General features: G+C 32.8%; 1 protein-coding gene across 9 annotated transcripts in view; it reads left to right on the top strand.

Moving 5' to 3' along the window:
• The window catches only part of Fak (protein tyrosine kinase 2 Fak), a 277,400-nt gene that overhangs the window by 163,409 nt on the left and 90,919 nt on the right, over positions 1–23,072 (top strand). For 7 of the 9 annotated variants that reach the window (XM_080164511.1, XM_080164509.1, XM_080164514.1 and 4 more), the window contains exons 1-2: positions 7,707–7,981; positions 8,085–8,962. The exons of the other annotated variants lie outside the window; for them this stretch is intronic. In XM_080164511.1, the coding sequence (XP_080020637.1) occupies positions 7,733–7,981; positions 8,085–8,962 (1,127 nt within the window). In that variant the 5' untranslated portion in view covers positions 7,707–7,732. Of the gene's footprint in view, positions 1–7,706; positions 7,982–8,084; positions 8,963–23,072 lie in introns of those variants that run through there. 9 annotated transcript variants of the gene reach the window in all.

Raw genomic sequence — 23,072 nt, 5'->3', positions numbered from 1 at the left:
CTTTGGGGACTTTGAATTTTGATTGGTTGGATAATTTTGTTGAGTGTCCTAACATTTCAACCAATAATTGTAATCTACAGAATGGGTAATTTTGTACATCATCATTGTGGATGTACATCAATTTATCGGTCATTGTCTTAACCCCTTTAGATGTCTTTTTTTCAGGGATAAAGGAGTTACAATTTTTACGATCTTTTTCAGCCTGATAGAGACACACTTTTTTACATGTTATATCCAGTCTTCCCAAAGCTATAGGCGCATCCGATAGCATTTTATTGTAGACCCAACCAATGATATTCATTTCCTTACGGAACCATCTTAAATTGCAAAATTTTTAGTGTTTAATCATTTCAACAAAGTTCTAAATAATCGTATTATCATTCGCAAAATAACATTAAATTAGTTTAACTTTTACCAAAAGTAAATCAAACTATTCCTCAAAGTTTTTTTTAAACACTTTCCTTCATTCGTTGGATTAAAAATATTACGGGCTTTAATTTAATCTGTTTCTACAAACTAGAGTCAATTTTTTTGTTTATCATAATTGGGGGTTTACAACATTTCATAATACATCGTCTTATCCCTTAAGATCCCTGATACGAACGCATTAGAAACAAGGGCTGTTCGCGGGTTTAATTGCACAGCTAAATTTTTGCATGAGACCCTCGCCAATTTAATGATTAGATATTTGATGAATAATAAAGAAGGATAAGAAAAAGAAGATATATAGATAGATGAATAGATATGTTATACATCCTTATATTATAATCATCTATATATGATTTATTTTAGGCTGAATTTTCGTGACCTTTGCAAAGCAAGTGATAAAAATGGCCATTTATTAACTCCCTTCAGGAGTGGTTTTATGAAGAACTTTATAAAAGCAAAGTTGTTTAAAATTTAGAATAAATAATATTTGCTTTTCTTGTCATGATTATGCGGCAACTCCTAGGGGGTAAATTGAACTTGAAATTTTCAAATCTAATTTTCTCAAAAATCTTCCGCTGAAATATTTTGGTTTTACCTGGAATCATCGTGGTTTTATGTCTATTTTCACCATACATAGGTCCCAGGGCTCGGCACTTACTTTTGTCTTGATTCAATTCTAGCCCACAGTGTTCTCCTTAACAATGTAGCTAAAATTCTCATAGGCCAAGGGAAGGTTTTTTTATCTAATTTGGGTGAGGGTGGTACCCTCCCAAGATAAATCGCCCCTACAAAAAAAGACAACCCACCAATATTTTTTTAAAAATAAATCATCACAAGTTTCCCAAGAGATCGTTGGGGGCGTAGCCGCTAGTATATAATACAGTATATAAAATATTAATAGAGGCTCTGTATTATAGAGCTAAAAAATGGTATAGAACCATTTTAAAACTTTTTTTCGGAAATTAAATTGGGACCCAATAGGGTTTTCTACAGTTAGTAAAATGATCAGTTTATTAAGCTCTTAATGGACAGTCAAAACCTAACTACTTTGTAAAAATTTTATCTTATTACATTTTATAGCTTCGCTTTGATTTTATCTAATCGTCCTTGGTATTCTAAAAATATGATTACATAAATTTTAAATTGTTTTATTTATACCCTTGACCTATCTATCTAGCATTTAAGGTTGAAAAAACTTCTAAATTTAAAAATATATCAGCGGAAAACATAAATATAATTTTAAGTAACAAAGGAAACGGTAAAATAATTGAAAAATGTGAATAGTTTAAAATTGCAACATGGTTCTAAAATATTTTAAAATATATTTTTTAATAAATTGATTTTCTCTATAAATCCTTTTATATGTCAGTCTGTCAATAAAATTCTGAAACTTTTGTTAAAGACTCCTTGGCCAATTTTTTAGGACAAATGGTAAATCTAAGAGGTTGATGTAAATTTCTCGGCTCTTATCTAAGATAGGTGTCTGAAAATTCTTGTGAAAATTTCACTTGCCAATAAGCATATTTTCTGAGTAATGTTTTTTTTCCGTTTGTCTCTCTTTTTCTTAAATATAAAATATCGATCTACATTATTGCTAATTCATTAAAGTAAAAGAATAGAGGGGGCACGAGCTACAAGTAACTCTACCCACGGGATGATGACCTTGTGCTGACTTACAATTAACTCTTTGAAAATAAGCTAACAGCGTTGGAAATATTAACGGGGCGAAGTCGCTACAAAAGAGCATAAAGCAAGTTGTTAGCAGGCGCAATAGGTCCTCACCACTTGGGCCAGGTAGTTGTCCAGGTAATAAATGTATTGCTAATCCTGAAGTTTTATATTTACTATAAAATTTACTTTCCACTTTCTGTCTGTTACTCTCACTCTCTGTCTCATTATCTGTGTTATTACTATTTTCTTATCAATTTAACTATTACATCACACCCACAGACAACCAACTTATTCACTGTAATAATACTTACTCAGGCTAGAATGGTCAGAAAACTTACTGTGCTAATGTATAAAAAAATTTATAGAACCCGTCCGTTGTCTAGTCCTAGATTTTCACGAGTCAATGTAGCAGATCGTGTCATGGAGGGAGGTAACATCGGGCTGTTTATTACATTAGTCCCCAATGTTTTATAATATTGTTCTCTTATTCGTTGACTGTCAAAACGTTTAGAACACTAATAACCATCTACTGAATGTGTAGTTTTGTGTAACATTATTCCGGATGTACAATAATTTATAGGCTATTGGCTTATCCCTTTAGATCCCTGATATCGTATATTGTTCATGTGTCGACAGGGTTTCAGGGATAGGACTATAGACAAGTTATTATTCTTTCCCCCAAAGTCTCAGTGTTTTTAATTTTGCCTTGGGTGTTTGGGAGGGGGAGGGGGCGAAAATTAACCAACCAGGCAATGCCCCCATTCTTCCTAATTGTTCAATATACAGTGTGTTTTTTTTTATGAGAACTTTTTTGGTAGCAATTTTGCCCCACTTATAGTTATCAGAATTTAATGATTAATGGCTTATTTTCTTCGTTTTTTAAGGCAATTAATAGAACACCAAAAAAATATTTCAGTTTTCATTTAAAAAGTACAGTAAAATCTAAGATTCAAAACTTAGGTGTCAACATCTAAAAATAGTTTTAGCGCATTTTTCTTATGCCTAAATCTTCTAAGAAAAAAATTAGATTTTCTGTAGACGACTTTGGGGGGCCAGTTTTCCCTCTCTGGTTGAGATATGACCTTTAAACTTTGATATGTTCTAGTACATGTCCCTAATAGTATCTGTATACATTTTTAGCTCTATATCTAAACTTTGAAGTGTTTTGCAGCCATTCTTGCAAAAAGTTAAATATTTGAGCATAAGAAAAATGCGCTGAAACCATTTTTAGATGTTTACACCTAAGTTTTGAATTTTAGATTTTACTGTTTTTTTAAAATAAAAACTGAAATATTTTTTTGTTGTTCTATTAATTGCCTTAAAAAACGAAGAAAATAAGCCATTAATTATTAAATTCTGATAACTATAAGTGGGGTAAAATTGCTTTCAAAAAAGTTCTCATAAAAAAAAACACACTGTATTTAAACAATTTGTATTTGTATCATGTTCTATTTTCTTCGGGGGGGGGGGGGGGTATTTCCTTATAGATTTAATAAAGGGGTCTCTAAAAATTATGATATGAAAGGTCCAATTGAAATAGATGTGATTTTGTAGTAAAGTTGAGAAGCATCTTCCTATTGTTCTATCTAACCCTTGCTAAAAAGTTAGCAATTTATCCTTTCTGCAGGTTTAAATATTCAGTCCTCCTCAGAAATTACGTTTTCCTCTAATTAAAAAGAATAGATAATAAATCACCTTTTTTTCTTCATAAAAGACAAAAATGGCACCCATTTGCTCATATTAACAGGACTAACAAACTAAAATTGTGCAATCAAAAATTAAATGATTGACTGTAAATTTTTATAAGTTCTAATAGCTCTATTGTGAACATTCCTGACTAATAAAAAACAAACAACCAACCCTTTAACCTTTCTAAAGAAGTTTATAACTTTATAATCATTTAGTAATGAGGATTTTTGTCTGTAGCTTAAGATTTCGAAGCTCTTCTTAGTTCTTCATTTTATGAAAGCTTTTTATAGATCCATGAATGGTTTCGGGCTTTTTATTTTTTTTTATCTAAGTTTGTTTTTAGGCTATTTTCCTACTTTTTTTACTATTTCCAATAGAGAGCTCGGGTGGGGGGAGTGGTTGACCCCCCAATTTCAAGTTTGTAGGATTTCAAAAGTTATCCTTTGAAGGCAAATTTGAAAGAAATAAAAACAAGTAAAGAATCGAAGGTGTGTATTCATTTCCTCATAATATCATTACAAAGTTTTTCTAGTCGCAAATTGACACGATATAAAATACAAAAGAGAAGGGGAATGGGATATTGGGCTGTTTTTATTAATTTTTTATTGGTTGGTTCATAAAGTTGAGTGTCCAAATGTTTTTAACCACTAATTGTAGTCTACATATGAGGTAATTTTGTGTATTCTCATTGGGTATGTACATTAATTTATCGGCCATTGTCTTATCCCGTTAGATCCCTAAGTAATAAGGATTTGATAATGTGGAGAAGTAATAGCACACCAATGGAAACAAGTAAAGAATCGAACACATTTTTTTTAGTTCAAATGAAAATAAAGAAATAAATTTAAACTAAGTTGAAACAATTATGTTGGAATCAGGATAGGGATGTGGCCAGGGATCTAATGGGATAAGACATTGACCGATAAATTGATGTTTATTGAACATTCCTAATGATGATACACAAAGTTACCCCTTCTGTAGATTACAATTAGTGGTTGAAACGTTTGGATACTCAACTTAGTGAAACAATCAATCAAAATTCAATAAAAGTTCCCAAAGTTGTTAAGCCATTGAAATAGAAAACGTTATGATAAAACTTTGGGGACTAGTCTAAAAGCATCCCAATTTACCCTCCTTCTCTAAGAAAAAATACTTTGCGAGGGACAATTTACGTTAAGACCACGATTTTTAAAAAATTAAAGTACAATAAAAGATTTTATAGTTTATGTAAATGACAAAAATAAGGTCAATTAGTTGTGTAAAATAAAAAATACACAGGGATATGTAAATGAAAAATAATTTAAAGGTTTTGAGCTTGATTGTTTATAATTAGTTGAAAAGTTTAAACGCTGATAGTTTTGATCCAACCAAACAAGATTTTTATAAAAGTACCCAACGTTTTTAAGCCAACTATTCAAAAAGTATGCCAATAAAACTTTTAATATAAGTATAATTTTCAGTCCAATGTTCCTTCCCTTCCTTCAAATATGGTTAGTATTTGAACGTATATTATTCTATTAATAAAAAAGCAATACCTATCAAAAACAAAGCTTAATAGGTATGTTTAACCCAGAAATCTAAAGGGATAAGACAATGACCGATAAATTGATGTACATCCCCAATGATGATGCACAAAATTACCCCTTCTGTAGATTCATATTAGTGGTTAAAACGTTTGAACACTCAACTTTAAAGCAAACCAACAAAATTTACTGAAGTCCCCAAAGTTGTTAAGACAACGAATAAGAATCTTTAGAATACGTTATTATAAATTTTTGGAGACTACTGTAATAAACAGCCCATTATCTCCTCTCTCTCTCTGATTTTTACTTAACTTTTATGTTATTACACCTCTTGACCTCTTGTAATAGTAAAAACGGATAATTAGATGCAAATTTTTTATGATAACTTTTTTAGTCCAAGCAATAATTTTTAAAAAGCGTAGCTTTTCTAAAAATGTTACAATAGTTTTTCCGTATGTTCTATTAAAAGATACATGTTTTAAGCTGTCTTAACTAATTTTTTTCAAGGCAGATTATCCTTTCTGGCGTGATTTTAGAATGGTGATTCTTATATCGATATGACTTCGTACTGTTGCTCTCATGCATTTTGTAATCCTTGTTAAAACCGAAGATGACAATAACCTTAAATAATGAAGCTCTGAAACGGTAGGACTAACCAACATTAACACTTGTAGAGTATCAGAACTAAGAGAATAAATAGAACATTCATTTGTAAGTCTAAACAAAATTGTACATAAATTTGTTGCAAATTGCGAAAAATCAGATGAATAGGATGAATAAATCATAAATTTTGACATGCAAAATTTTTTTTGATTCATAATGCAAAGTTTGAAATTCATAGGACAAATCTAACATGTTTAAAATGACGGAAAGAGCTAACCGTTTCAAACGGACGTGAGGACGTGCAGACGGACTAAACCTTAATATAGAGTAGCTTCGCTCCTAAAATTGGACGAATAGACAGGGCATATAAAATAGCTAGATAGATAGATATTGAGATGATTGTAAAAGTACTCATAAACACAAAACTAGAGCTCATTATTTCCACAAAATTTATCGCTTTGACTTTGAGGCTTCGGGGTTGCTAATCTTATTGTTATTCTTTCTGTTTCATTAGTTTCTTGGCCTTATTAGATATTCCGTAGATAGATAGAACAAGGATCTAGAGGGATAAGACAATTGCCGATAAAGTGATATATATCCGCATCGGTGATACACAAAATTACCTCTTCTTTAAATTACAATTAGTAGTTGAAATGTTTAGGCACTTAACTTAATGAACAAAAAAAATTCAATAAAAGTCCCCAAAGTTGTTAAACCAACGAATAAAAAAACGATATTATAAAACCATGAGGATTAGTGTAATAAACAGCCCATTGTCCACTTCCTTCCAGTACATAAATAAATAAATCTATAAATAGAAGGTAGATTTGGTTCAGGGTATTTTGATTATCTCTCGAAGTTGTACTGAAATCTTTGTCAATTGAGCTCTTTTTTTTCAGAATATTGTTCTTGGCTTAAAAATAATGATTATCAAAAATGGGTACTTTGAATGAAAACAGCGATTGCGAATATTTTCCAGCCGCCTGTGAATGCAGCTGTTGCTATACTAGTGATTATAGTTTAATTCAGGATGGCATTTATACTTAATATTATATTTTATACTTTTTTTGTCATTGCAAAATCCTTATGTAAAAATAACAGGATGTCTTTGTGTGAGATCTGTGTGTACAGAATGAATCATTTACCACTGGACAGATATGGTTCTCCTTTACAGGGCAGGTCTTTTACTGTTTTGGAGAGGGTACCTTCACAATCAAAAAAACATCCCTAAAAAAATAGTTCTTAAATAAATTATTGTTTACTTTTTCTGTTTTAAAATTAAATTTAAACTGGAGTGTCGATGCCCCATCCCCACCTCCCCTTAAGTGGCTTAGAGGTCTCTTAAACAAAAATTAAAATGAAGGACAGTTTTTAGTTGCCCTAGAGGTCTCTATTGGAGTAACTGCTTATGTATTTAACTTATAATTATCATAAATATTTTCAAACTTTTACTTTACAAAACCTTTGTTAAAATTGTAATATAATTTGTCCAGCAATCAAAAGATTATGATAGAAACTCTCCCAACTACTTTATCACAGCATTTTTTTTTCTCTTGATGTGTAAGGAAAGTTTTAATGTATGAACGCTAAATTAGAATACACACGAACAAAATTATCATGGAGAGGTTGCGAGATTTCAAAATTATCGGGTCGAGGTTGCTGATTTTATTTCCCTTTCTAGGGAGATTTATGCTGGAGGTTGCAATGTAGAAGGGTTGACAAAGAGAAAGACAATGGGGATAGTATCAGAGCCGGGTGGGAGATGTGGGGGATGTGGGGAGAATAAAAAGGGAAGTTGGAGAGAAAGGTGTCATGACATGGGAAGTGGGAAGGCGGGAGGAATAAAAAGGGTGCGGGGTAGGGAGGTACTCGTGCTGACCGACTACGGTTCCTCTCCTCCACCGCCGCCGCCGCTGTACGACACGGATATCAGTCTGGCAAGATGTTCTACGCCAAATTTGATGAAATCTGTTGTCCAGTTCTTGTGTAGCGGTCACCATGTCACTGTGAATTGTGTAAAAAAGAAAAACAGAAAACTAAATTGCCTGCATCAAGTTAGGAATAAGGTTTACAGTGCTTTTTTAGTGGTAATTCTATGATTTTTAAAACATAAGTAGATTTCAATTAAATTTAAAATGTTATATTTTGCACTTAAACCAAATTCTTTAGAAAAATTGTGTTCGTTCTGCTAATTTTTCTCCTATGGCTCCAATAGAGGAGCAAAGTGCTGTTTTAACATTCCCCCAGCCGCCAGCTGCCTTTTGTCAACCACCAACTGCCAATTATAGCCCAAAAGCTGCCAATAAAGCTGCCACCAAATATGATTTTGATCTCCTCAACAATAATGTCGGAATTAAGAATGGCACCATCAATTCAACTGCCCAACCGCTTTTAGCTGGAGCATCCAACCGCCGGGCTGCCAGTGAACTGCCATCTGAAAAATCTGCTAAAATGGCGGCTGTAGCTGCTGCCACCAGCTCTAGTAGTGGACATATTATCCGTTCCAGCTCCCTGGGTCCTGCCAATCCACGCCAATACCTGGAAGCTTTTCCTGGACGGCCAGGCTCCAGAAACTGTTACCTGGAGCCGCCACAAACTAACAACAACTCAATTTATGAGACAAATTATGAAACTATTGACGGCTATTCCTCTGGCAGCGGCCGTACCAGTGATGATTGTGCCATAACAATGCTGGAGAACGCTGTCCGCTGCCTGGACGCTGCCAGGGAGGCCAAGGCACGCCAGCAACAGCTTTACCAACAAAAAGCTTTAATGTTTAACAATAAAGATTCCTATAATAATGATAATTTTTATAATAGTAGTGCATCAAGATACAATAACAAAGTTCAATATGATAGTATAACAGTTTTGGGGGGTGGTAGGGATACCCCTCCGCCCCCACCACCGCCCCTCCCCAGAACCAAAAGTTTCAAGGAGAAGGAGGCGACGGCTAGGGTTAAATTTCTCAATGGAGGCGGGGATGGAAGGGCGAGTTCAGCCCCGCCCATTTCGCCTTATCTCTACAGAAAGTTTGGTTTATATAAGAGGTTAGATTTTAAAATTATAAATTTTAAATGGTAGAAAAGAACATTTCCTATAATTTAAAATCATTTATAAATTATTCTCTTTAATTTTATATAAGAGTATCAAGATGTGTGTCTGTCTTTAGTAAGAAAATTTACGTGGATTAACTTTTACTAATTTTTACTTTTTAATTTTTGCTGAGACCTTAAATGAAATAAAGTAAATGTTGCAGGGAGGGAGAGGACATTAAGCTTTTTATTACATTAGTCCCCAAAGTTTTTGAATAATGTTTTCTTATTAGTTGGTTTAAAAACCTTAGGGACTTTTAATGAATTTTGATCCGTTGATTCATTAAGTTGAGTTTCCAAACGTTTCAACCACTTATTGTAATTTACATATGAGGTTATTTTGTGTATCATCATTGGGGATATACATCAATTTATCTGCCATTGTCTTATCCCTTGAGGTCCATGAATATTTTGTGTGCTTATTTTAGCATGAAATTTGAAAAGTCAACTATTTTGTAAATTAATAGGTGATAAAGTGTAAAAATTCGAGAAAATATTAGAAGTAGATTTAGAATTACATTTTTACTTCGCTGCCATACAAAAAAAATTAATGTACGAATGTTTTTTTTAATTAAGTTCCGTCCGTTTGTAGAAAAGTAACTCTATAATATTTTTAAAAATATATTAATAACTTATTTTTAGTTTAAATCAATATGTTAATAAACTTGTACTATATGTAAAAAACTGTGAAATAATTTCCAGTATGGCATCAAAAAAAATTAATATCCGCTGAATTATAACCGTTTCTCAGCCATACTGCAAAATCATGTATAACATCAAATTACAGACAATTTTCCACGACATAAAAAAAATCATAAAATTGTTACCAGTTTTTTGGCCCCAGCCTTCGGGACTACAAAAACTAGATGTAATCATATAATTTTTAATATCCGCTGAAAGCTCTCTATAATACGATGCGATAAAAAAACTATTCTAATTTTACTCTGTAATTTCTAAAAAGAAATATATCATATGTTATCAGTGTCAAATGTCCTAGAAATTGACACAAGCAACCGAGTTTTCACGTATACAAATTTATATTCCCAAAATATGACAAACGGCTGTTAAATAGTGGCTTGGTGCTCTCCCTCTAATTACATAGTGAATACAGAACCCCTCTCCAAATCCAGCGGAACCTATACTCATACTATATGTTGCAGGGCTTCCTAAAGTAACCTAACCAAATCTATCCCGAGGAAACAAACTAAAACTCAATAAAATAACACACCTTATTTTCAATTTAATTCAAAGTAAAGCTGGAGGCGGGAGGGGCTCTTTTTTGTGCTAGGCCCTTTGAGTTAAACTGGCATTAGCTTCATTGTTTTAGCTGTTATAATCAAGTCTACAATTAGCTTGTCGACTTGATTTTAAATGTAGTAATATATATGTATGTACTACAAACTATTTAATTGAACGACATTTGTCTGATGGTACTACTTTTAGAAAAGAGTTTTAACCTTTTGTTAGCTTTGCCATTAAATCTTCTGACATAATCATATAGTAGTTATTATCTTTGTGTCTCTAGTATGATGCAATGCATGAGAAATCATACTTGAAACACCCTCGTTTATTTTAAGAATATATTCTCTGTCTTTGAGAAGAGTGTAAAAACGTCACCAAAAAATCAAATATCTACATGTCGGGAATGGACAGTTTTTTTTTGTTTCCAAGTATAAAAAATATGAAAATCATATATTTCTGTACACTTTAGTATTGCTAAATCAAACTCGTTATAAACTTACTAATGGCTTAGCCCCCCAATATTTTTTTCTGTAGGTGGAGGGGGGAAGGGCACCTTAGAATTTGGGAGGGAGGGGAAATTTGACAGTAATTTTGCACTGATACCCAAAGTTGTTAGTTGGCTCAAAGAATTTTATTGAATTTGATTGGTTGGTTTTAAACTAAAAGTGTGCAAACTTTTCAACCAACAATCAGAATCTGGAGATCCCTGCATAGAATATGTATTTATATTCAGTTTGACTTCATTAAAGCGATGGATATATAAAGTTGATTTATCCTTTTTACTTTAATACATTATAATTGTACTTGGCTATTAAGAATGAAGTTCCTAGAGGCTTGAAGCGAAGCCACCAGTACTTTTAATAGTATGTTAGGCATAGGCGTCCAAGGGGGGGGGGTAATGGGCCATTTGGCACTCCCAAACGATTTTGGGGGTGCCGTAGGCACCCCCAAAATTTTGTGAACAATACCCCCCCCAAAAAAAATTACCCCTACCTTGGGGGTGCCGTAGGCACCCCCAACGATTTTGGGGGGGGTATTTACCCCCCCCAAACCATTTTGGGGGGGGTAATTACCCCCCCCAAAATAAATGTTCTTTAAAAAAAATTTTTGGGGGGGGGTATTTACCCCCCCCAAATTGAATGTTCTTTAAAAAAAAATTTTACTGTCCAACCAGTTAAAACAGTTCTTAACCATGATAACAAAAAATTTAATAGTTTGATCATGTTTTATTTGCTTGGGCCTTTATAAGGGCTAAAACCATCCCGGGGATCTATGATGTAATTGTAAAGCACTGAAGATTCCATAAAATAGATACCTAACTAAATTAAATATTTCATTAAATAATGAAAAAGAATTTCTATAGGCGATTTTTTTTGGGAGGATGTCAGGGTGTCTCAAAACTAGTTATAAAACTTACCAGGACCTATAAGACGCTTCACTTTAAAGTAAAATCATATTGGTTCATTGGTTAGTGAGTTAATTACTGTATTTTTATGTTCTAAAGAATGAGATACTACTATATATTTGAACTAGCGGCTTCGCCCCTAGCCTCTAGGGGCTTTGCCCCAAGAGGTTATCAAAAAAAATTAAGGTGAAATACGTAAAAGGACCAAGGAAATCTCCTGCAAAAAAAAAAAAAAAAAAAAATGGGGGGGGATTTTTTTGTTTTTTGGGGGGTTGGGGGTGTCCCACCCCCCAAGAAAATATCTTAAAACCACCACAGGACCAGTAGGTATATTCCCTGAAGAGTAGAGCCCATTCGGTTCAGCGGTTACCGAGATCTTAAGCTTCAGACGGACAGACAGACGGACAGACGGACAGACAGACATCGTTCTACTTTGTATTATAGATAGTAGTGGCGCCCTTAGCATCTAAGAACTCGTGTTTTCTAAAGGGTAAAAAGGGAGGAGAAAAATAGCCTAAAACCACTCAAAGGATTGACCTATAATAGTGTGGAACCATCATGGGATCTATGTGAAGCTTTCCTAAAAAGGAGAACTCAGTATTAAAAGTAATGAAATCTGAAGCTATAGTCAAATAAACCTTACTTACTACTTTATGTTATAAGATAGTACTTATTATTAACTTAATAGATTAGGTAGGTGCTTTTTTTACATAATTAAATTACCCCCCCCAAAAATTTTACCCCCGGGGTAAATTAGTTTGGGGGGGGGTAATTACCCCCCCCCAACAGATTCGGGGGGAGTATTTACCCCCCCAACAGACTTTAGGGGGGGTAATTACCCCCCCCAATCAAATTTTACCCCCGGGGTAAAAATTTTGGGGGGGGTAAAAAAAATTTCGGCGCGCTTCGCGCGCCATTTTACCCCCCCCAAACACGAATTACCCCCCCCCCTAAAATTTTTTACCCCCCCCCAAAAAAAAAGCTTGGACGCCCCTGATGTTAGGGTACAAACTAACTAAATTTATACGAATATATAAAGCTTCTCTTAAAAAGGTAAAACCCTACATCAATCACGCCGCAACTATACAGATATACAAACAAACATCCTACTAGTTGAAATAAAGAATTAATTCATGATCACTATCAGTGCAAATTAATGTTATGTTGAATTAAAAATGTTTCCAAATATTTGAAAGAAATCTCCCAACATACAAGCTTGATATATTTTGTCGGCAAAAACCTTAGAAACGCCAAACATAGTTCAATTTTAGGGGGGATTTAGAAAGCATTTTAATGAAATAAATACATGTGGCGTCCACATGGGGTGGTGGTCGGGTAATCTTTTTAAATTTAAACAAAAACGATGACAAATCCTTATACTATTTTGTGAAGCTTTACAAAGTGTATAAAAAAAATAGCCATGTGACGTCATAAAAATAAGGAATAGCCATTTCTTTTTTAGGGGTTATTTTTCCCACTTTTCCCCTCATCCCTCATATTTGTGAAGTCACATGGATGATTTTTTGGACACTTTGTAAAGCTTCCTATTTAATAGAATTATAATTTATCATCACTTTGATTAAAAGCCCGTGGCTTATTGGCCGTTTTGTACCTGTTTATAAGGCAAAGCATTCTTATTTTAAATTTGAAATCTACAATAACACTTAATTGCCCATTCCCTTTACCTTGTGAAGTCACTCGCTTGATATAGCAGCAGTAATGGGAGTAGTGAATTTCTCTTACTATTACTATTAAAGTCAATTGCCTGATATAACAGCAATGTTTTCAACGTCTCTAGTATAACGGACAGCAAGGAAACACCGTTTTCTTTTTCCAATCAGTGTGACTCCCCCCCCCAAAAAAAAAATGTTGTGTACGCCTCTAGACAAATAACTGTGCGTAAACAGACCTAATTCTTATCAGTCCAAATTAAAAAGAAAAAGTAAAAATTTTGCTGCTTCCTAATGATTATTTTTAAGGCAGAAGTATGTAGAAAAAAAGTTTTACTGCTGCTTTTATGTCAGGCGCGTGACGTTTCTTTAATTAATAGGGGGAATGCATTATTCTAGAAACAGGTTCTCCTTACATCTTTGTTAATTTATGTAAGCAAAGGTAGCAGGGGGAAAAGTCGACCTCATCCCATTTTAAATTTGAGTTTCAAATGAGTAAAAAAAATATTTTTTTTTGGGGGGGGGAGGATGACACCCTCCCCAAAAATAGTTTAAAGCCATCCCAGGACCTATAAGAAGCTTCACTGTATTGGAGAACAATATCGGTTCAGCGGTTAGCGAGATCCTTTGGGACAAACAAAAAACTCTTACTACTTTATATAATAGGATAATAATATCAATATTACTAATGTCGATTTCATTAACATTATTGGAAATTTATAGCCAATGGAATGATTTTAAAAATTTATATTTGATGTCATGTCAGCCAAACAATATATTCATAGAAATGTCACAACATAAAATTCTAATAGTTTTACATGGTTTACCAAAGACCTAAAGAAAAAAGGTAACCTAATCAAAGGTGATTTCAGTACTTAAAAAAAAAATATATTTTACGATAAACATTTTATTATTTTTTTCTTTGATTTTAGGTAAGTAAATAATGATTGATTGACGTTACCCGCCAAAGATGTTTTAAATACTGGTGTTAGTTATTCACCAAATCAGGTTTGTGGCGCAGCCACTTTGCTTATCTTAGTTTTGAAGTCCCCTATTTGTTTATGTTATAACACCTTTTACTTTACATTACAAATCAGTTAACTTAAGTATAATATTTTCACAGAAAAATAAAGAATAACCTAAGATTTTAATTTCATAGGGATTTATTTGCCAATGTATCAGGATTGCGACATTTCCAGGGATCAAAAGAGAATAGACAATGGACGATAAATTGATGTACAACTCCAATGATCTTAAACAAATTTACCCTTTCTGTAGATTTCAATCAATGGTTGAAACGGTTGGACACTCAACTAAATAAACCATCCAATTAGAATTCAATTGAAGTCCCCAAGGTTTTTAAGCAAACGAGTAAGTAAACGCCATTCAAAAACTTTGGGGACTAGTTTAACAAACAGCCCAATGTCTCCAATTTAGACTTGTCAAATTCAAATTAAAATATTTATTGGGACAAAACAACTACATTTAATATCAACATTTATAAATGATAATTACATTGCATTAAGAATGTATTAATAAACTATTTATTATACACAATGAATACTATAGGATTAACACAATATAATACAAGAATCCAAGGACTGAAAAACGCCTGGGGGCGGTGTGTTTTAAGTTTTTTCACATTGTAATACAAAGTACCTATTTACTTATCTATATCTAGTAATCTACGTTGAAATCATTTAAAGGAAAGTAGAAATAATTGTTATTCTAAGGCAAACAAGAAAGTCAAAATTCATTAGTTTAATCCAAATTTGCTGTATGCCTAAGAGCTATTTATCTCATCGTATTATAGGCAGCTTTCCGCGGTTACTAAAATAAAAAAAGGAAGATTAAATAAAACCATCTTTGTTAACGCCGAGCAACCGAACGCCCAGGCTAATAAAAATTTTATCATTCGTGCAAAATTGTCTGTAATAAAATAATATACATGATTTTTTAAAGTATGACTGAGAACCGGTAATACAGCAGATATTATTCTGTTTCGAAGCCATACTCTTTATAATTTCTCTTGAATTAGATATTTTTGCAATAAAGCCGACGGCTATTTTTATCTAACGATTTTTCAATAAAGTTGTACAAGGACATAATGATGATGTTCCTGTAAAAATTAATGTAGCATATACGTGGATATTATTACAGAGGATAATTCTTGTCAAAACAGGTTGCTATTTCCCCTCTTATTTATCTGTCAGTTTGTTTATCCAGTAGATGGGGCTGGATAAAGAGTGTGAAAGAGAATCGGTATCTTAGCCCGCTATGCGTCTTACTTTATTAGAAAACATGAAAATCTGGTGTAAGATCCAAGTAAACTACAAATTTTGAATACATGTTTACTATCATAAAAAAAAACATAAAATCTTACTACTTAGTACTTTACCTAATAGAATTGATCTAATAACATAACAAACATTTGACAAGTTTGCTAGCCCTGAACTCAGGAAGGAAGGGGACAATGGGCTGTTTATTACACTAGTCCTCAAAGTTTTATATTAACGTTTTCTTTTTCGTTGACTTCAATTTTGGTTGGTTGGTTTATTAAGTTGAGTATCCAAACGTTTCAAACACTAATTGTAATCTACAGAAGGGGTAATTTTGTGTATTATCAATGTGGATGTAATTTAATTTATTTCATCCCTTTATATCCCTGATATCAAGCGAGGCCAAGGTAAAGTTTAACTAACGACAATTAAATGAGATAAATTTTTGCTAAAAACGTAAAAATGTGACAAAATATGAAATTCACTACAAATTTTTGATACATTTTTGGAATTTTTGAAATATGAGTTATTTTAGTAGTTTTTTTTAGGCTACATTAACAAAGTTTTTTTTTCATTTTCATATAATTTGTATAGAGTTAACTAGATATTGCAGTGTTTAAAAAAGCATGATTACCAAGATTCTAAAGGGATAAGACAATGGCTGATAAATTTATTTACAATGAAGATACACAAATTATTCCTTCTGTAGATTACAATAAGTGGTTAAAATGTTTGGACACTCAAATCAATGAACCAACCAATCAAATTCAATGAAAGTCCCCAAAGTTGTCAAGCTAACGAATAAGTAAACGTTATTATAAACTTTGGGGATTAGTGTAATACCTAGCCCAATGTCCCCTTCCTCCCTAATGATTACTCTATCCATTCTCCCAAGTAAAGGGGCGTGGCCACAAGGTTATGATATAAAACAAAAAGGTATTTCTCTTAAATTAAAAATATCTCGGAAACGGCTAATTAATTACGCTTGAGCTTTGATAAGATTCTTCAAACATGTTTTTTAATGTTTTTTTTTTACAAATATTCCGTCCTAAAATGATGAAGGCTTATAACTAAAACATTGACATTGCGATCCTTATCCTTCTATGATTTATTCTCTATCTACTTGTAATCTATGTGCAGCAATGTTCTTGTTACTCAGTGAAGATGTTTTTTTGCACATTTTAACACTTACAATAATAATGTATGCATAATTTAAGCAAGAATTTTTACTTCGCCTAAAAGGAGAATATTTCTTAAAAGGAAAAAAAATATTTCAATCTGTAATTTATTGACTTTACCTGCCAAATTATCCATTACACTTTCGTATCACTTTATATTATATTTTGCCAAAAATTGCCAATGATTTAACTGTTAACATCACATATATAGAGTAGTAGCTACAGAGCTGATTGAGTTCTCTAAAGGTCTTGGAAGGAATTCAGTATTTTTTTCGGGTGGATTTATGCTATTTTTCTGTTTATCTTTTCTAGGGGTGCAGCTGCTAGTTAAATTGTTCATATTTTCTGTAAGGTTATTCAAACTTAAATTAGAATTTCAAATGATTTAAAAAGATTAAAATAGCTGTACAATTATTCCTGTCCTCGTAGCACTATTTCACAGACGAAATGGCACATCCACTCAAATTTCATCATATTCATAATTTTTACTGAAATAGTGAAAAAAATCACAAAAAATCCTTAAAACTAGAATAGCTTCCAGGACAAACGCAGGAGTGACAAACGTCGGAGTGGACAATTGCAGAAGTTTCAAATGTCAGAATGGAAAAACGCAGGAGTGTCTTTAATATTAATTTTATTACGTATTTCTATACAGGTTAGGTTAAATGTCCTGCGTTACGTTTGTCGATATTTTGTATAATATAGGTTTTAATCCAACGAATACAAAGGCGTGTTTATGAAACTTTGGATAACAGAATAATTTATAATTTAATGTCAATTCGCTCCCTGATCAATACCCATTGCACAGAAAAATATTACTTCGACTTATAATATTGAATATATTTCCATGTCTCTGCTTTAGATAATTATGTTTGTCCGTCTGTCTTTACACCATAAAAATTGTCGTTCTGTCTTAACGATCAAAAAAAGTAATGAGTTTATTTTTTGGCCATTTTTATCTTTTTTGCGTACGCTTGTTGGTGAATGTTTAATAGTAAGGTTTTTTGTCTCTAGCTTAAGAATTCATTAACTTCTTAACCGATTGAGTTCTTCATTTCAGAGAATCTTCACATAGATATATGTATACAGGGAGAGAGGGGACATTTGGCTGTATAATTTATATAACAAAATTCCCCAAAGTTTTTTGACAACGTTTTCTTATTCGTTGACTCAACAACTTTGGGGAGATGAATTTCGATTGGTTGATTAATTAAATTAAGTGTTGAAACATTTCAAATACTTTTGTGTATCATCATTGGGAATTATCGACTATTGTCTTATCTTCTTTAGATCCCTGATAATCGTACTTTTTAAAACTCCTCTGCCAAACCTAAATTCGTTCCAAATTATATAAAAATGAAAAAAATACTTTGTTATACTAATTGTAATATATAGAAGGGGTAATTCTGTTTATCATCATTGGGGAAATACAACAATTTATCGGTCATTGTCTTATCCCTTTAGATTCCTGATTCTTTTCTGAATATGTATAGCATATGAAATATTTGCTGAAAGTTTGGATAGACGAATAACAATAAAATATCCTATTAGCCTTTCTTCAAGGCATAATAAGTAGTTTCTAACACGCAAATCATGTTCTAGAATTCCTTTTACCCCTTGCATAGCGTAATAAACAGGTTTTTCAATCGCAAAAAAATGTTCTTAACGCCCCTATATATTGTGTGCATTTTGTTTTATACAAGGCATAATTAATTAATTTTATCTTTACCCCTCTTATGGCATAATAAATAGTTTTTTTTCACGCGCAAAGAATTTTCTCAATAGCTTAGCCCCTCTATATGATGCTTTTAAAAAATTTATATACTAGCGGCAACGCCCCTCTATTAAAGGAATAAGAAGGGGACAGAAAAATAGCCTAAAACCATGTCAAGGCTTAATTCTTCAAAAAATAGCTTAAAACCATCATAGGACAAATGTTAAGCTTCCCTAAAAATGAGAACTCTATGAATTTAGTATTTAAGCATCAGACAAAAAAACCTTACTACTTTATATAATAGGCTATATATATTTTAAGTCATAATAAGTATTGCAAAGTACTTGCAAAACACGTTCTATAATGCTTAGTCCCCGTTAATGTATTTCAAGGCATAATAATCAGACGTTAATAGGGATGATCTATAATGCATATTACCTTTTATAGGGATAGAAATACTACACGCAGGACTTGTTCTGCAAAGCCTGCTACCCCTTAAATGAATATTTTTGCGATCGCACTACCATTCTACATAGCTTATCACATTCATTCGAGGAAATTTAAAAAACAAAACGTTTTCTTTTTTTCCATTTCATACAATACAAGTAGTTCTACTCGTTCTTTTTTTAAATTTTCAATTAACTGAGCCTTTTTAGTTCCTTCTTTTCTTTTGATTCTCTCCTAATTTCTTTCTTTTTTCTCTCTCTCTTTTATTTCTCTTTTCCTCTCTTTCTCTGTCTAATTTTCAGACTTTATGATTATTTTTGCAACTTCTTAACGAAGCGAAAAATGCAATTTTAAATTTTTTAGGCCTATAAATATATCTTTGTCCAAGGCTATTCGTCAGGGATTAGAGGATAGATTAATTACCAAATTGTTTTTTTTATAACCTCTAGGGGCACTTGCCGGATGGAAGGGGGGTGGGTCTACCTTCTTTTTTCAATTATAGCTTTTACTAATTTATTATATGTATATAAGTAGAATTTTTTTGCATGTAGCTTAAGATTACGATAACTATTGAACCAACGAAGTTTTGCATTTTATGGAAGTTTCACATAATCTCAGGATGGGTTTAGGATATCTAATCTTTAAGTTTAGGTCATGTAAGGGTTTTATGCTACTTTTTGAATTCTCAAATCTGTGAATACAGCGCTCCTAGAAGGTAGGCCGCAGAACATAAAAAGCTAGGCGGGGGGGGGGGGGGGGATGGGGTTATTTAATTTAGAGCTGATTTAAACATGGTCCAAATTTAAAAAAAACCTACCTATAAAGGAGAACCAAATCGGTTCAACAGTTAACGAGAGAGATCCACATACAATAAAATACGAAAATAATAATAGTTAAGATTTTTCAGTATGGTTGAGAAAGTGTTCTAAGCCAGCGGATATTTATCAGTTTCAAAGCCATACTGGAATATTTATTTCTTTCGTCGTATTATAAACGGCTTTCCGCGGATGTAGAATGTACAATTATAAGATTAAAATCAGTTTTTTAGCCCCGTGGTGCTAAAGGCACGGACTAAAAAACCGGTTTTAATCTTATGATTGTACATTTTTATATTCGTAGAAAGCTGGATATAATACGATGCTAGACATAGTTTTTTCGTATGGATGAGAACCGGTTCCTATCCACCGGATTCGGATGAATACGAGAAATGAAATTCTAAAATGATTATCTAGAAGATCAATTAATTCTCCATTGTCATATCCCTGCAACCCTGATGAAAGTCACATCAGACTTTTCTCATAACATTTCCCTAAGAATTGTTGAAATTAGGCGAAACTACAATACCACCAAAAATTGCTATAAATTGGAAAAATTATATAATGAGTTATAGATTTTTTTTTCTTTAATAGGAAAGTGTTTTGTTCACAGGAGGAGAGGATTTTTAATTTTCAGGGGAGTATTTAAACATTCTATTCACCCCTCTTCTGTAGATATAATGCTAAATGTATATATTTAGCAATAAAGGGAGAGGTAGGTTTCGGGTAAAATCCGTAAAATTGTGTGTTTTAGGGCTTAAAAATAGTAGAAGAACGATAATATTCACTACATATGTGTATTTCTTATTGAAAAGAACTATAGACAATTTTTTTTTTAAGTTAACATGAATTTTTATCGTTCTACTACTGTTTTTTAACTTATAACACATAACCTTTACGGATTTTACCCGAAACCTACCTCTCCCTTTGTGTGTTTAAAAAGCCAAGATATTTTTTCCGATTAATAAAAAAAGGAAATTCTAGGAAACATTGTTCAATAGTTGATATAATTTTTTCCAATATATACAGCTGAGGAGATAGGGAGAAGTACAGTACATCTTGTACAATTTCAGAAGTAAGGGAGTATTCCACCCCCCCCCCCCTACCAATAAAGCAAAGGGATATATTTACCTCCCCATAATCATCTATTTTAACACACTCATTCCTTCATTTTTCTGGGGAAGGGGGGGGGTTAATGATTGCCAAACCTTTCTTAAATCATATGCACGCACCAGAAAGAAAAACATAAAATTAGCTGCTGTATTATGAAACTTTAGGGCTGAGGTGTGAGCTGAAAAGTTTAAGGTTTAGGATTGAGAGGTACATAAACTCAGATATTTAAATTATATATGTTTGTGTTTAATGCTTATTTATTTATAACTAGTGGCTACGCTACTACCCCTCCCCCCTCCCAACCCCAACTTTCATTCTAGTTTTAAAAAGAAAAGGTAAATATAATTGTAGGGGATCATTTTTTTCTGTGGCGAATTCTCTTTGGTGATTCGTGGTACCCTTTTCAAAATAGTTGTACACCTTCTTAGTACCTTTGAGAAGCTACACTGAAAAGGAGAACTATATCGGTACAAACAGACAGACAGATGGACATCCTGTTACTTTAATATTAGGTCATGAATATGATTTTTGAAGATTTTAGGACAGTAAATTGTGGTTTTAAACTAAAGAAATATACAAATTTATTACATGATTTAAATGAATTAGAATTACTGAATATCAATCTCTGTTCTCCGATTGAGTCATTGCCTTCGAAATTTATTAACATACTGGGTACAAGTATAGGTGCAAGGAAGATAAATTTTCCAGGGAGGGAAGGTACATTTGGCTGTTTATTACACTAGTCCTCAAAGTTTTATAATAGCTTGTTCTTATTTGTTAGCTAAATAACTTTTGGGAATTTTATTAAATTTTTAGTGGTTGGTTCATTTAGTTGAAAGTCCAAATGTTTCATCCACTAACATTATTGAGGATGAACATTAATGTATCGGCCATTGTCTTGTCCCTTTAGATTCCTGAATAAATATACACAATACAAAAAAGATTTGTCACATTAACAAAACAGATATATAGATAACCTGCTGCTGGGATGATTATTACTGCTATCATTTTCAGATTTAAGGCTATTTTTTAATTATTAAATAGGGTCCCATTTTACGAATCTTTTCACCTTTAAACATATATTAATATTTATCATTCACTTTTCTTTATGAATAGATAAAATGAAATAAGGTAAGTCGCATATCAATCCAATAATATAAAACTGACGCACTACAGAAGTTTTGTGGTTATTGCACTTCTAGATAATGCAATAGTATATTATACAGGGTCTTTCTTTTTAATGATAATGCATGCAATATTACATTTTTTATTCTCCTTTACAGTGTTGCTTTTCATGGGAAGGTTTTTAGCTATTTGGGGAAGGGTACCGCCATACTCCCAAGAGAAATCTCCAAAAATATCAAAAAGTCCGACTTACTGGTTTTCCCTTCCTAAAAGGGTGCCCTATACCCCCTTGAAGGGCCCCTAGTAGATATATGTATTATACAAATATTTGATAGATTATGAATTCTAATAATTAATAAGTTTTGGAAATTTAATATGAAAACAGTAGGACGATCCAAGCACTTGATACTTCTGGTGCCAGATATACCTGTAAATGACCATGCAAGAGTCAACCTTTCATCCAAATTACTTTGGATTTTAATTGTGAAGGACATAAAAATTGTTTAGCTAAATAAGCTACAAAGAAAACTTAGATGCAACTTACTATTGCTAAAGTATAACGTTCAACGCCCCCAACTCCCCCATGAAATAACCAATGCAACAACAAACCCGCGACCGCAACCTAACACGTAGCGCAACTGCTCATCGTTAGGAAGGTGATAGGTTCGAATCTCGAACCTACACCGCGTTATAACTAAAGATGTTATAAAAGGTTTCTACTGCCGCTATGTCAGGTGCGCGACATAATAAGTTAGAGTAGGGGGAATGCCTTGGCCCATAAACAGGCGCAACTCATTACCACGCCTAGTTAGGACTTCTCAGACAAAGGTCGTGCAATCAAAGGGTTGGTTGTCTGTTAGGTGTTAGAGTATCGCAACACATAACAAGTAGATGATGGGCTGGATTCTCTAGCAGATCACTTAAAAATCGAAGGAGAATCCTACCTGTACAAGATAAAGTAAGGGTTGCAACAATACCTATTTAAAGACCCTGTATCTTAAATTTTTTAGTTTAGTTGTGTATCTTTGTGCAAAAGTATTCTGTTTGCAACTATTTCTTTTTGCGCAATAATATTTG

This window comes from Acartia tonsa, chromosome 6 (genome assembly GCF_053477335.1).
Source record: "Acartia tonsa isolate MP-2025a chromosome 6, ASM5347733v1, whole genome shotgun sequence".
Taxonomy (NCBI): domain Eukaryota; kingdom Metazoa; phylum Arthropoda; class Copepoda; order Calanoida; family Acartiidae; genus Acartia; species Acartia tonsa.
Note: the sequence above shows the minus strand (reverse complement) of the source record. Positions and strands in the feature narration are given on the sequence as shown.